Source organism: Lingula anatina, chromosome 6, assembly GCF_051362555.1.
Source record: "Lingula anatina isolate TDL-2025a chromosome 6, LinAna3.0, whole genome shotgun sequence".
NCBI classification, from domain to species: Eukaryota; Metazoa; Brachiopoda; class Lingulata; order Lingulida; family Lingulidae; genus Lingula; species Lingula anatina.
In genome coordinates, this window is record NC_141772.1 from 4,724,840 (window position 1) to 4,742,064 (window position 17,225).

General features: G+C 35.7%; 1 protein-coding gene across 3 annotated transcripts in view; it reads right to left on the reverse strand.

Moving 5' to 3' along the window:
* The window catches only part of LOC106177682 (germinal-center associated nuclear protein), a 44,935-nt gene that overhangs the window by 19,586 nt on the left and 8,124 nt on the right, over nt 1-17,225 (reverse strand). For all 3 annotated transcript variants that reach the window (XM_087015630.1, XM_087015629.1, XM_087015628.1), the window contains exons 9-11: nt 7,651-7,962; nt 3,041-3,136; nt 1,207-1,346 (exon numbers count right to left, since the gene is read on the reverse strand). In XM_087015630.1, coding sequence (XP_086871756.1) covers nt 1,207-1,346; nt 3,041-3,136; nt 7,651-7,962 — 548 coding nt within the window. The remainder of the gene's footprint in view (nt 1-1,206; nt 1,347-3,040; nt 3,137-7,650; nt 7,963-17,225) is intronic.

Sequence of the window (17,225 nt, forward strand, 5' to 3'; positions counted from 1 at the left end):
TAGTAAACGCTACAACTTTTTACATGGCCTGTAGCAGAACTACGGGAACTGTTTTAGTTACCTGATCAGCAGATCAAAAGTTTATGGATCAGCAGCTTTTAGAGAGGACAAACTGATTTCTAAGAAATAAATACAATTTCAAAGAAATATTAAGATTTATGGGAAGACAGATTTAGAGGAGAACTAAGGAGAACAGGCAGGTTTCGTATAAGGAGAATCAATCACCAGGTATAAGCAAATTTCTGGAAGGACAAAATTTGCTTGGAGGACAGATAGACATCTAGGACAGATAGATTTTAGAGCAGACAAACAATTCCTGGGAAGAAGAACACAATTCCAGGCAGCAAACAAGTTTCAAGGTCACTTGCCTGGTCCAGCAAATCTTTCACTGTCAAGCCAAGAATGCAGTTAGGACATCTTAGAATAATGGTGTCTAACTGATAAGGCTCACTTGACAGAGATCCCAAGACAGCATATGATAGATAACACAGTCTCAAAGATCAATAACAATTACTGTAAAACAATACCAGCAAACCTCTTCACAATCTAATAAATTCTCCCTCTGCTAGACTCTTAATATCAACCAATGTGATTATCTTGTTTCAAAAGATTGGAATGGAATTAATTTGGTAATTAATTAGAATGCTTTGAGATAAATCTCAGGAGCTGAGATGCCCAATATGGCGGAATGTGGAAGTTGTAGTGATTTAATGTGATAGGATCCGAGTAAGGATCAAGACTTAAAGACTATTTTGGAAACTTTCCTCGTCTGATCATTGATTTTACCATTAAACTCAATAATAACAAATCATCTAAAGTCACACAATTTGTATAAGACCTTTATATAGCAAAAAAATAATCCTCGAAGAAATTTTAAGTATTCCATTTATCAAGTCCATACTTTATCAAAATATATGGAGCAAATTATTATCTATACACCTAATTTTCAGTTCTAAGTTTCTAATTTTTGCTGCCATATGTGAAAATCATCAGTTTACATTACCGTTAATAAGTGACTGAAAAATAGAAAATTAGTACTCGATAACGGCTAATGGATAGCAATTCTGTGAACTATTTTGAATAAAATACACCTTTGTAATAAAGAGAAAAATTTTGAAATTTTTACAAAAATTATATTTTTGTTTTACAAACACGTTATGCTCATCACAAGCACTGTTGAGTAAGTGCAACCTGAGCTATACTCACACTCTCGCTTCCTGGCATAATTTCAAAGTGGTGTAATCTTCGTCTGTCTTCTCTCATGTAGCGTTCTCGCTCTGGGCACATATCAGGACACACCCCTACCACTGCCTTCACCTTAGTAATGTCCTGTTGCTTCGACTTCCCTGAAAATAAAAAAATACAGAATCTCAGCTATATAGATATTTTATAATCAACAAACGCCAAATTAAATGCTTTAGTTACCTATAAGCTTCATTTAATGGTTCTGTTATCTGAGCAAAAAGGGTTGCACGGAACGGCTAAATATATTATAGATCACCCATGCATTTACAGCACTGTAAGTGGATCTGCTTTCCGAGTAAATCAAAATATACCTGCACTTTCACAGAAATGAAACATCAAGAATATTAAAAAACAAAAAAGGTGTAATGTTAGCTTAAATGTCAGCCAGTGATTCACCTAGCATAAAACCATCTTCTAGGAAAAATGTCTGAACAGTTCATATAACAGACCCAGGAGAGAGAAAAAAAACTGACTATTTCTGATAGAGTGTCATTTAAATACTTACATAAAATAATGTACATTCAAAAACATTTTGGCTTCCAAATAGTATAGGGGTCACAAAAGTTAGTGGTATAGATGTCCAAACAAATGCTTAAAGGAAAAAATGAATGGGAGGATGGATGGAAGAAGAATTTAAAATAGGAAACGAATGAATACATGTCACCTACAATATAGATAAATGAAAATAACAATAAATAAATAAATAAGGAAACTAAGAAGGTTATTAATTAAATGTACATCTGCACCATCTGAAAAGGCAAATGAGAGAGAGAGAGAGAGAGAGAGAGAGAGAGAGAGAGAGAGAGAGAACCGCATTAGCAAATTCCTCTATAAAACATAATTTCCCCAGATACACAAGTGCTTTAATTAGTGATCACATGTGCTATCGCTGGTGCCCACACGGTAGTTTTTGTGACGCTTAATGAATTGATTCTCATTAAAAAGATATTAGGGTACTAAAAGCTCAGGAAGATCAACAAAAAAACAGTGCATGTCATCAAGACTCTATCACAGACCTGACAGTCCATCAAGAGTCCATGTTTACAGTAAATTACCTTAGCAATCATTCGCAATTCAAGAAATGTCATGATATTTGCTTTACATAGGTATAGTTCATAATTTTTTGGCCATGTAATTACCAAATGAAGCAAAACTTGCATTTTATACAAGTGATATACAGATTAAAATTGATTTCCTTTCTTTTTATAAATCAGAAGTCAGATTCAGGTGGCGTTTCTTTTGACTGGACAAAGATAAAAGTGATGATTCCTTTAAAATGATCTTGATTTAGGTAGGCAGATTAATCAGGGAACAATAAGTCACTTCTTATGAAGGTGGAGATTCTTTTTTTCCTACAGGGATATTATGGGTTGCTTTTGTCTAAAAGAAGACAGGAAACAGATCTTGTTAAATATTATTATTCCAGTTCACTGTAGGTTCCCAATGAAGCTTCGATCATCACCATACTTAAAACATATTGTTCCTAATAAATGTGAAGATAAATCTAAAATATATAGAGCAATACTACAAACAGATGTTTGAAACACGTCTTTACAGGGGCTGCACTTGTATACTGGGGATGGAAAACAAAAGATATACAACACGACTCACCTGATTCACTTGGTTCTTTCAGATCATATCTAAAAGCATGTTTTTCCAAGTTCATGTAGAAAACCATGGGAAACTGCTCACATGTGGACCAGTTTATTCCCAGAACATCAACAGATTTCACATAAAAATGCTATAATAAGCTGTAAAACAACTGCCTTGAGACTAGCAACTTATGTGCTCTTACCTTGTCTTAGGAGCTTATCCCTCGTGTCAAGAATCTCAAATCTTTCTGCAGCGGTTTGGCCAACAGCGTTTACCAGGCTCTTTAACTTGGGAGGAACTGAAATTAGAAGAAATGAAAGTGAATTATAAAATCAATGCCAACAAAAATGATGTCACTGTTAGCAGCTTCTTAGCAGGTTTTGTACCACTCCTGATTTAAGATTGTATTCTGCAGAGTTGAGCATAATAAAAGTGAGAGAGAAATCAATGCAAAAAAAAAAAAAAAAAAAATGCATTATGTCTTCATGGTTTCTTTTACCATCATGAACAATCAGTAGATCTGCACATTTCATAACTATATTGAGAGGTTCAGAAATGAGCCAATACTCAATAAAAAAAAACTTCTATAAAAATCCTGGATTCTAATACACATATTAAATAAATAGATCACTCAGTCGGGATAGGTACCGTATGACTTTCTGGCGATATTATAAAGTCAACTTCTGGTCTGATTTACTCCAGTTGTGAACACAACTATAAACTTATTTCATTTGAAACTGGATAAGTTGAAATGCCAATACAGCATAAATACATAGGATATATGAATTTTTGAATGGATTAATTCCATGGTAACTGGTCACTAACAGATGGATACATAAAGAGCAGATAAGATAACTGCCCAATGTAATTATTGCTCTTTGAAAATGCCAGACAGTGTTTGGCAAAAACGGTATACTCAAAGCGAACAAACTGGTTCAATTCGACCAGTCTGAGAATAAAAGGTTTCATGTAACCCACGTTCTTCAGTTAACTTCACAATCATCGCAGTAAGTGCTTCATATCTATTATTTTCAGCAAAAAGTGAAATCAACTCACAGATGTTTTCTGTTGATACAGGCTGAGATAGGGAGCTTTGCTGCATTAGCAGTTTACCATGAGGATATCCCCAATATTGTTCTTATCAATGTATCAGCAATCAATACACATCTAACCAGCTTGAAGCATGCAATTTTCCAGATAAAACCTGACAGACAGATGGAGCGGTGAGAAGTGGTTTACACCTCCAGTGTCTCTAGGGACAGATTCACAACGGTAGTAAATCAGACTGGAATCAAGACTTAATGACATCACCAGACTGTCCTATTGCTCTATTTCTGACTAAAGTGTTTTACACCAGTGGGAAGTTTAGAGACAAGTTCACACAAGTGGTAAATATCCAGGGTAGACAAGGATGAATTTATCTGAAATAACTTACAATGACCACTGTGATGTCATATGAGAATAGAAAATGTGCAAGAATTTGTGTGAAGTAGGGATGACTTTCACCAGGAATATCATCTTAGGAAAAAAACTATATAAAAAGTTCCCACAAAACATGGTGAATACAATATATATTATTCAACAGAACTTAACAGAAGAAGACCAGAAATACATCTGTGGTTAAATTCTGTCAAGTTGTAGTCAGTCACTGCTTTACTGCACTGGCTACTCTGTCATTATTTCTCCCCTTGATATCTCATGATGTCTCACTTGACTTCACAAGGTACCTAAGCTTTGCGGCTCACTTGGATAATTCCCACTGAAGTAACTGACACCAAAGAACCACCATACTAGCTTGGACTGAAGTTTTACAACATAGGGAAGCCTATTCAGAGACCGTATGACACAAGTTGTTAATCAGGCAAGAATCAGAATAACTGACACCATATTGCTAATTGACAATTGATTCAAAAGCCATAAGAGTGAGAGGGGGGAAGCGGCCCTCTAAATGTTTAATTCATCAGCCTGGTGGCTTCATTTCCAGTGGAGATGAGTCTAGAAAACTTTGTATCTTGTCTCATCTCAGCAAGCCACTTGATAACAATTTCTAACCATTATTACTCTTTCTAATCCCTGTTGCACCCCCCTCCCCCCCCCCCCCCCCCACCTCCCTCCTTTACACTGGACTATGTCCTTTCTGCGTCCTGTAGTATGGCACCGTTTAAGAGTAAAAAAAACAAACAAAAATACTTTATGTGCCGACATTTGGTTGTTCATTGGGCATTTGTTCTGCAATCTAAATGATGCTTGTGCCTCTCTCCTACAACCACAGAGATGGCAGTGTCATGGCTGCACAAAGGACGCACAAAGGACACCTTCCAGTGTAAAAGGGGTTTAAGGTAAGTGGAATGTTATTCAAAAGGCTTCCCAAGGCTAGTAGTCAGTGAGACAGCACTACAGTGTCAGTTCAGTATCGATCTTGATCAGTCCTAGTGTGAACTGCTCTGATATATTTCACAACTTTCAATCAATTTTCTTAACTCATAGTTTTGCACAAATTTTGCAATCAGTTGCTCTACAAATTTTGTTAAAACAAAAAATGTGTTTGCATGCCCTAACTGGGGATTGATTCATCCTGAATACTGCCAATAGCAGGAGACGAATTCCATAGATTACCACAGTGACTAATATTATTGCCTCCGTGTTCACAGGCTTGCCAAACACTGTACTTCGACAACTGATATTGGAGATGGAAAAAAAGAGAAATCGACAACATTGCTGGCAGCACACACTGCCGTTTTAGATCTCATCTATTGGTACTTACTGTCTATGTGCAATTGTTCAGAAAAAAATGATCCTGGGGAGTTTCTGATCAATTAGAATATTCAATATAAGATTTTCTAACTAATGAACAACAAACAAAGGATCCATAATGGAAGCAAAACCAAAACCAAAAATATCTTCTACCGAGGCAAGTAGCTTTTAATTGCAAAAATGTTGAATTTAACCATATTAGTTAAATTTGAAAATAAAATAGATTGAAACTATGTACTTTGGTTTTCCAATAAAAAACAAAAACATTAATTGTATAAAAAGAGTACCAGGTACTTATACATACATACCAAGGCAATTCTTTCAACAGTGGTCATCCATCCCATGTTTCCACAAGTTACAAACCTACCCCAAACTACCCGGCAATTTATACAAAGATACCAAGGGGTACGAACTTCATCTACATTCAACCTTTTAGCGTTTGATTGATTACTTAGAATCAGTCGACATTTACTAAAAAGCCCGGGAGCCGAACATGTTTGTTCTCATCTTAGCAACCTCCCTTGGCTACCCAAAATTATTGATCGCAGTGAAATATCACGATGAAGCAGAATTCATTTTGCAAGAGCCAAAGCAATTACATAGTGTAGTCCATTATGGGATCACGTAGATCTTAAATGCTATCAAATGCCTAACACACATATTGGAGCTAACCTTCCTGACCAAAGGGACATTAGGATGATGAAAGTGTATGACAATGTGAACAATTACTATTTCATGTGTATAGGACAAAAGGATACGAATTTGATTGAAGATGGTATGAGGGAACATCTGGGCGTGAAGTCAAGTAAAGAGATTCTATATATAATGTAATAATGTTTTTTAATCAAGTTCAATGAGAGGAATTCTCTCAAAACAATTCCTAATTCCCAGATTAGTTTTATTCATCAAAATCTTAAGTTAATTATGTGATCAAAAATATCATTTTGCCTGAAAGTATAATATCACACAAACACAAAAATTAAATTCCAGAACTTCCCAATGCAATATTGTATTACCTTAAGGGAATTACTGATCCAAAAGTTTCATGGTTGGCTTACAAAAAGGAAATCAAAATATCTGGCTGCAGTCAAACAGGTTTTAAGTTAATCACATAGATTAAACATAATAACTGAGCCTTGTTCCTGATTAAAATTCATCAAGTTTTCAACCATCGGTAGAACAAGAATCACGAGTGAGAGAACAGTTCCAAAAATATGCTGTAAATTTTTTCACCAATTACTAGACTAAACCCTTTTTCTTATATGTTTACTGTTTTAAGTTAAAGCTGCCACTGATTCAGTTCAAAATTCTAATTTTGCTAAAATGATTTAGAATTTTATTCTAGAGTGAACCTTCATCAATCCATAGCTCCTGAACCAGTGGTGGTGTGGGGGTGCTCAAAATTAAGCAAAACCCAAAATATCTAAAAGAACGAACTCCTCCCCCCCCCAAAAAAAAAATAAAAAATAAAAATAAATAAATAAATAATTAAAAAAAAAAAAATCCGCTCTAAAAGGAAAAAATCCCCAGTTCAGTGGCAGAGAAAACTGATAAGAGATATCAGGGAATGGTACTGATATTATCTCAGGAGGGTAGCACTCTAGTGGTCCCACCAGCCACAATCAATCTCTCACGAGAACCCCTCTTATAATCAATGAATACAATATCAGTGCTTCATGTACTTGGTCAAATACCACTGGGGATATACCAGGCACTCTTCTTCTTTAAGACTGCATTCCCACAGATTTAGATCGATCCATCTGGATCAAACTAACTCCCTGGGGTTCACGCTAAATTGCTGTTAGCCGAGCGTGCACGGAAGTTAATTACCCCCTTACAGCTTTTAGTAGGCGAGACAGACATTTAAGCTGGCTAATGTGACAGTAATCTAGTGAAAATCCCCACGGGGATAGATTACAACATAAGTTACAACAGCTCAATTACTTTAAAAAATTAATAATAATAATAATAATAAATATCAAGGTCCTTTGATGAAGGGTTTAAACTAAGATTTATATTATATGTTTAGCTTTTTACCACTGATTTATTACTGCATACCTTTTTGTGTCACTGCCTGTCCACTGCTGATTGGTGCTGGTGACCTTGACCTTGACCTACTAGCCCCTGCCACTGGCTGCTCTTTTACAGGTGACCTTGACCTGTCCCTATTGACTTCTGTTGGAGCAGGTGACCTTGACCTTGCAACAAATCCCCCCAATCTTGATTTTCCATCCCTGCTGAGGATAACATCTGCCTTCCTTTCGTCAGGCCTGGCAAGAGTTTTGACGCTGTGTCCTTGGACATCCTGTGTCCCCTGCATAGCAGCCAATTCATCGTCCAACTCACTGTGCGATGTGGGCATGGCTTTTTCTGAAAGCATGAGACAAAGAAAGTGAATTAAAGGACTTCTGACCATGGAGATGTGGTTCTATCCACAAACAGAATGCTTTTAACTGTGAAAATCTTATTTCTCTGGTATTTTACCTTTGAATCTCCTCATTTTCAAGCGAAATCAAGCCTAGTAAACTTTGCGCTGTCAATAAAAAAAACTGTTCCTGACATTTTGCTTGTTGCCTCAGGATGGCATTACACCTAAAAATTGTACTGTACAGTAGTTCATTCCACCACCCAGTTCCTGGCATACCAGATAACTAGAAGACATATGGAACTATCTGTAGAAATATGTGGCCTAATCTCCTAAACACAGGGACAATGGATAAAATTGTAGCTGAACATGATGTGCACTTCTTCAGTACATATGTCAATGAAAAGCATCTGACACAACAAATGGACATAAAATGCTAAAACTCATAGTATTTCATCTATAACAAAACAGGATTTTTTAAACAACAACATCACCACATATCTGAACAAACATGATACTTCATGCATCTTTTCAGAAATACAATAGAGGCATGCAGCATAACAAAAGTTATAATGGATAATGAGAAACAAGTTTCATTAGGGTATTGACTTTCAGACAATCTTAATCAATCAGTTTTTATTGGCACAGAAGTGCTTGGATGCCCTTTCAACGGAATGGTGAAAATCTTTAATTGTGCAATCCATACGAGGGAGATGGAATTTTCAAATTTATTGGTTGCTGTAAGTCATGAAATCAAATACCAATTGTGTGTGATCTATAGGCACCAGTGACATATCTGCATCTCTACCTTGTTAAGTATCATACCTCTGACCCACACAAAGATCATCATTAAATGCCAAGTGAAAGTGATACTTTGTCATTCAAAACAATACTTTTCTTCACAAGAAAACCAATGAAAAACAAAAAACAAAGCAAAGTGATATTGCTGATTCACTTTTTATATCCTCTTTTCTTTTTCTGTTTTTATTCTATTCTTTCTTTTTGTTGTTAAAAATATCATTTCATAATATTTGGATTAATTTTTTTAACAAAACAAGTCAGCATTACTGAGACTATTTTCTCCAAAGGCACAGAGTTTGTGCCTTTGAGTAATTAGGGTTATTCACCCCCTTTTAATTTATAATCACAGCAAGTAAGTGAAACTGAGTTTTTTTTAAACATTTATGATGATGTTTCTTGGAATTAAATAAATGTCTTTCTAAATTAAAAATGAGAAACCACAGTGACTACATTAAATCTATTTGCTTACTTTTCTTTCCTGTTAAAACATAAGACAGTATAATGAGGCTGAAGTGCAGACAATATGGTAATACATCATCATAGTACTGTCAACTGTCACAGAGCATAAGTCATTAATGGTGATACATTGTTATACAGAATAAAACCAGGAAAAAACTAAATCAGATGTCATCAATCAAACATGCCTGGGGCAGTGTATCAGGTTAGCTGTAATGATGTAATTCTACATTAAATACATGGATAAAATAACATATTATAAATCATGCATGATGAGAAAACTTCAACTAGCAAAATTAAGGTCAGGACCTTATAAAACTAGCAGCAGAAATACCTTCAGTTTGTGAAATGTTACACAAGAGATAAAGAGGTATATCCAATCTATGGCCCATGAGGCTGCTTCAGGTAATAATATGGAGTGTTCACATCAGGTTCAACTTAAAACTGTCCATGTTAAAATATGGCAACTAGATATCAATACCTAAACAACTAATGGGAATGTAACCCAACAGCAATTTTTGTTCTTTCGATTGTTCATTTAATTACTATTATTTTTTTTACATTTTACATGATTTTATTGAGTATGCCATATAAGAATTTATTATCACCATGCAGGGCTCTCAACTTATATAGATATTCCTCTCATCATACCCTAGCTCTAATTGGTGCACTGGAAATTCAAAGTACCAATCAGAGGCTACCTTACAAGTATCCATGCATTTCTGGTTGCATTTCCTAACATACATATGCAAGGAGTTTTATAATTGGTGGTTTCCAAATCAAGGATAAGGTTCCAGTCCTCTAAGGTACCTCCATGTTCTTTGGTGTCCATGAATGGAAAGAGATATGGCCAAGAGTTTAGCCAAGAGTTATATAGGATAAATATAGGTTAAATATGATTATGAATACAGACAATGCAATAATATCTTGGGCTTCTTAGATGCCCAGAACCATGCAACTCTCAGTCACTTTGTTAAGAAATAAACTGAAAACAACAACATTATTGGCTAATCAGTCTTTTCACATTATCAAATGCACTTGCCAAATGGTCATATCTAAACATAGGAAACACTATAAACCAAAGAATCAGATTGTTTACAAAATACAAGGAGACATAGGCCTGTAGCCAGTAATTTTAAAGGCGAAGGTTTTTTTTTGTTAAAAATTGAATCCATTTTCTCCTTTAATCATCCCATCTTGAGATATGGCATAGTAGCTGGATTCAATTTTGATTCAAAGCAGGACATTTTCAGCCATATTGATAAGTGCTTCCTTTGACCCCTCCCCCCTTCCCCCAAACATAGGTTTTGTTACCAAAAATAATTGGTTCCTCACATGGATCTACAATGCACAATGGGCCTTTTTTAGAAGTCCAATGATAGATACATTGATTGATTGTAGTGAGACACAAGCTGATTAGATAACTACATACTGTGAACTTTGCAGATTATATGGCAATCGATATCACACACCAAGCAATAGCAAAGTATTTGCTTCTGTGGAGCAAGCTTTATCTATGTTACAGTTAATTATGTAAGGTACCATCACAACTAATTAAGGAGGGCCAATAACTGTTGGTGTTTACTTCAGTAAAATCAAGCGAACACATGGGAGTTGGTTCAATATCAAGCTTTCACAGCAATAACTAATACAGTCTGAACCAGTTAACTTTGAAAGGTCCTAAAGACATAATGGCGCTGCATGGGTTCATACTCTGATCCCTGCCAGTTCTCTTTCTGCTATTTGGTTCATCAATTGACTGTGTCGAGAGCAATTCTGATCTAAATTCTACTCCACCTCGAAAATACTTGTGATACTACACCAGGGCTTGACATACCTATCACAGCCTTCATTTCCCTGATTAAGTCTGACTGCCAGGAGATGAAATATTGACTGGTAAATCCAGTTAATATTTAGAACTATAGGTACTGACAAATGAATTTCTATTTGTTTATTCATTACAGGGCCTTTCTCCAATACTCTTTAGAATTGCTTTACTTTTTCCTTACCATTACACAAGTGACAAAAAAAAAAAAAAAAAAAAAAAACTTGAATATATTGCCATTTTGTGATATTAAATGATTTAGCTTACTTCAAGTCTAACTTAGGTCCGATGTGAACACAACACATGCGTAAAGGAAGTTACCAGCTAAATAGCAATCATCAATAATTATGTACAAAATACTAAATGAAATTCTGCCTACCACAAGCACAGTTGAAAAGAAATCCCAATCCATTATAGACTCGATATAGAAGACTCTTGATGACCCGAACCATGGTCAGTTTATAGGTGAGATCAATGGTCGATTCTTAAGGTTACCACTAAGGTTGCTCCCCGGGCCAAACATAAGGTAAATTGTGCATGTCTATCTTCCCTCTTAGTCTGGTTAAGTTTTCCATGGTTGAAAACACTGTTATGATGTATTAATAATACATCGGATATATGCACAAATGATCTCCATGGAATGAATTATAGAAATTTATCAGGAATTTAAGCTTTTTTCTGTGTGGAGTGTCATACATGGTGATCTCATATTCTACAGGTGGAAAATGTGGTTCTTTGCTAACAGGAAACCAATCCATACAAATGTCCTCTGTGTTTACCAGGAGAGTCTACAGCTTCCTTTTCTGCAATTCTTATGGTGCGAGCTTTTATGGGTTTTTTACAATAAAAAGTGAATTCCAGGAAACTAATAACTGCTGTTCGTGTAATACTTGTTATATCCTCACAATAGAGATTTGTGTATGCTTTAGAGTATATATAACAAATTAAAAGACATTTGTGCTGGTATCTATTTGTTTAAGGTACCACTGTTGTTTCCAGCAAATTATGCTCGTGGTTACATCATTTGGAAATTCAAAACGAGTTCATTCACTCTGTAAATGTTCAGAATGCCCTTGCCATTAAATATGGAATATATTACTCCTTGACAGTTCTCCTAATATCAGACAGCCTGTGCTTAAAAGCCTTTTTAAGATGGCAAAGATCTGAGGCATCAGTACTAAACAATAGTTTTTCCAGGAAATTTGTTGAGCAACGGCATCCATATGTCAACCATGTCATGCCTCAGTTGGGCTAAAAATCTGATAAAGAACAAATTTTCCATGCGGGTAATAGTATTGATATTCCTCTCATCTACTGATTGCGTTAAATCATTTCCAGCTTATCCTTGATATTTCTTAGAAAGATAAGACAGAGACAGAGCCTCTGAAGAGCAATGGTGCTCCTGTTATCACATAGCATGATGTAAATCAGCTTTCAGCCTTCTTCTTTTTGTCTCTTCTCCTGTGCCAGGTGGGTTATCAAATAACTCACACGATATCCAACCTGTTCCATATGATTATGAACTGAACCCAATTTCCTGCCTTGCGTGTGCAAGATCACTGAAGTGGAGAACCATCAAAACCACATGTAGCAACAGTGCATCATCACATGAAACTTGTATCAAAGCAGAAAAAAAAACGTAAAAAAAAAAAATCTTCACTTCTTTATACAGTCTGACACTTGGAAAAAACACAAAACCACAATTTCCTGAGTTTTTTTTATCCAAGAAGAAATTCTCCAGCTGCATATACTATATTCAGCCTGTGAAAAACTCTGACTCTAGAGGCCAGATATTATCGTCAAGCAAGAGCACCATCAAAATACTGTAAAACACCATAACATCAATAGATAAAAAATCATCACCAGAAAAACACTTAAGGGATTAATTTCACTGAAAAAGTAATCCGGAAATTGGGGATATATGATGCTATCCCATTAAAGGTATTACCCATAACAGTCACACTATGGTCAAATTCTCCATAAACGCACAGAATCTGTGAGAAAAAGTTCCAAGCCAACTTCACCCATTGGGTCCAGTATTGGAGACTACACTACCGATCCCAAGGAATTAAAATTATTGATAAAAGAGGAATTTAGCTCAAAGCCATGAGACTAAAGTGCTCCTATTTTGAGAACATCAACATGTGTTCCAGTGTTACTTTGACACCGTTCTATGTGCCATGGGCATATAGGCAGAAAAGGATCAGCTCTCTCCGCGGACATGAGACTGGCGTTTTGCCAGCAGAGTTCTCAACGTTTCACAGTACTGTAACGCTGTTTGTTTTATTTGGATTGAAGGACTTTGGGGTTGGGCTGGGGTGTGGGTGGTATCAATACTCTGGAGGGTGTGTCTGCTCCATCAGTTTTTTTTTTTTTTTTTTTTACCAAACAACGAGATCTATCAATTTTTTTTCTGATCTCTTTCTCTCTCTTTCTTTCTCTCTCTAGCTCTCCATTACTGTTTCCACAGATCAGTATGGTTCAGCTCTCACTATATAGAGATAACCCATATTCAAATGATAAAAAGCACGTTTCTCCCATTACACCACAGTCCACATCAACAAGTGGAGCATCAACTCACCCTAAATAATAGTCTAAACAATATGCAATATTGGTCAACATAAATGTTCATATGAGGGTAGAACAGATTTGAAAAAAAAAAAGCTCTAAAAGGGTTACAGCAAATGGTCAAGCAATCAACTTCTTTAAACAGGCTGACTTGGAAGACGGCTACACTTTTCACAAGGAGGCAAAACACAAAGATGACAGAGACAAAGGAAGTATTACAGACAGAAATGCTGGAAATTGACTTTCAAAGTCTCTTTCAAAATATCAGTTATTGACCAACTTGTGTGTATCAGTGAGGAGTAAAACTAATTACTGAGCAGACGCTGAGGCTATGCCAATAACCTTAGAGACTCTTCAAATAATGTTTTAACTTGGTGTAAGTTGATTTAAAACTGGTTTCCTCTTCCAAAACAAGAGCAATTATGGTGCCGATCAGTGTTCCAAAGAAGTCTGTAAGTATTCTCTTGGTATTAGAATTTGGGAATTTAAAAAAAAACAACTTTAAACTGCTACTTTCTTAAATTACAGGCCGTTTTTCACACCCAGACTAACTTAAAATAAAAAAAGTTCAAATGACCATATTGCATACTGAGGGAACCCAAACCCACTCTTTAATTTAAACCTTATTATCTGTATAGACTTCTCTTAATTTCTACCACTGCCAGTTAAGGAAATAAAGAATTTTTTTCAGTAATTGTCCTTTACTTTGACAGGGGTCTTTAGTTATCTTACCTCTCATAACAGAAAGTATTACTAGTCTTAACTAATGAGAATCTAGCATTTTAAGGTCTGCTTTAATATTGGAAACTTCCTATCAGTCTCTACAGGAAATTTCAATCAAAAGTTCTGGTCATTTCGTGGACTATTCCTATACCAAAACCACCATTTCTGCAAAAAAGATTTGGATCAATGTGAATTCAGCCAAATTGGTGATATATTGGAAACACATGAAAACCATCTTCCTACACAACACTGGGCTAGTGGACATATGCTGTTCTGAGGGTGATAATGGCGCGAGGTTATATCGAACAATGGCCATAATGGTACCATGGCAGAGAAGCCGTTTGTCATTATTATCTCAAAGAACCTGAAACCAATGACACATCTCATTGCTGAAAGTTTTTTTTTCCTATTCTGTTTTATTGTAAGGATTTTTCAATTGGTCATTTATGTAATTCTTTGTTATGGGAATCTAATACTAATCATCATAATTTAGGAATGGACCACCATAGTATGAAATACAGTACATCATTTTTGTATTGTACAATAGCTAGGCCATTGACCTTCAAGTCTGTAAGAAATGTGCCAATAAAGATTAATTCATTGTCCTTAAGTTCATGTTTATTAATGACCTTGGCAATAAAAAAATGTAGTGTTTTTGTTTCATGTTGGGCCATAATAGAATTGGTCAAATGATTTTGGCACAATATTTTCTACTCTCTTTTTTATTTTTTCACTGGTTTTCCATTTCTAGTTCAGCTGTCTTTATAAGCAGTCAAGTTCAGCAGTTACTTCCAAGGTAATTGTCTGCAGCGGGTCTTCTTAGAACACCTTAACTAAGTCAATAATGGTTTTATCTAATGACAGTCTTTAAACATTCAATTAGGCCAAACTCCCCTGATCTCAGAGCTTAATCGAGTATTCATTATACAGATCAAACAGCATCACTGTATTGTGGCAGAGTTCTGGTGAGAACATAAACTCATTTAACACTGTAGGGCTGTTTCCTAATCTGCACAAACATATGCATGGAGTTAGTACCATCAGTACCAGAGTATGATCTGAACTGTACTTGAAGAGGGCCTACCTAGTGTCACCAGCAGGTGTCCAGTCAACAAATAACCACTGGACAGATGACCAGTCAACAGATAATAAGTCCACTACCATTTGGTAACATGCTTGTGAGCAGGTTCAGTTCAATTCAATGTGTTCTTTTCTCGAAGTCTGCCATGATTTTGACAAGATAACCTGCTAAATTTGCCATAGGTATAGGAACCAACGTGTGTATGTGTGTGTGTGTTGGGGGGAGGGGGGGAGTTTGCTTCCTACTTTTTATTATTTTGTCAGTGATAAGCACAGGAAAATGTGGAGGACAAGGAAACTGTCTCCCTCAATTTTTTTTGACTGGTTAGCTCCATTCTTCACTGCTAAAAATTTGCTTTCTTCATACCTGTATGCTGTATCACATCAACACATTTCAACATTCATACTGCTAAAACCCATTCCATTTACACATCAAATGGAAATGTTTTCTAACAGGTTTGACTCAGCCTATCCCTAGATTTTCTAAAGCTTTTTCATTAACGAAATGATTGTCTGTTAACCCAAATGAAGTCCAGGCACATCAACTGAGCATTCTAATTGCTTAAAAGCTTTCCGCTATCACTGGGTTAAATGTTTCCAAACTGGTTTCACTTAGTTCTGTTTCTAGAGTAATTTCAATAAAGGTTTAACAGATCTTCCAGTGCCCTAAGTTCTAACATAACATTTCAATGGTTTCATTGTTAAAAAACATCCCATTATCACATAGTAATATGTTTGCTTGCTGTTTCAACCCAATTCTCTGGGTTTTTCTAATTTTTCTCTTACCCAGGTTTTGTTCTTACCCAGTCCTCACATGACTGTTTCTGTTACCCAGTAAAAGCAGATGTTGACAATTTTTTAATTATATAAATATTTTAAATTTTTGAAATAAAAATAAAATTTAACCAAAAATCAAGCCAAATTACCAAAAACAGATATAAATATGAGGGAATTCAAGAAAAAGACTCCTTCTAGGCCATAAAATAAAAAATTGCAATCAGTAAGTGGTTCTCTGATAGAGGGATAGATACAAAAAAGCGTTGATTAGGAAATAACAGCAAACTAAGATCACAAGATCTGAAGAGCAAGAGTTTGGAATTTGCACTGGAAATGGACCAGAGTTGTGTGACCAGAACTAGGGATGAACATGCCTCAAACACAAAGGCTTCCATTTGATGAAGACAGGATTGCAAGGCAAGAGTAGCAGAGAAATATCCATAACGATAATAAACTTAATATCTACATTGAGGTACCTTTGGTTTTACTCATCTTTAATTCTATATTTCACTCTTTAATTTGCTATTTTACAATCTTTTCATCCACTTTCAAAACAAAAACTCTTAATCCATTTAGAACAATAAAACTAAGTTTTAAAACGTGGCAATCAAATTAGCTCTGTTGGTACCAGGAGATAATGGGATAACAAAGAAGTTAGAGCACCATGGGACAAAACAGCGATTTGAAACCCATCACCAGGGATGTCAGAAATTCAACAAATTGGCAATTTATCTGCTACCAACATGTGCAGGAATTTGGTACCTAGAAGAGCTGCAGCAAGATGGAATGGCCATTATCTTGTAATTCTCTAGACCATCATGTCGAGTGGAACAAACCCTAATGTCCCCACTGCGATACATTCTAGAAGTCTACAGGAAAAACAGCCTGTGATATGTACAATATTACCTTACCACAACGCTTCATTTCCTTCTAATACCATTCCTAATGTACTTGTTTGGGAATATTAAACCAGGAGTAAATTGGACCTAAATGACAAACTTCCACAAATAATATGTGTTCAAAAAAGAGCTGATTAAT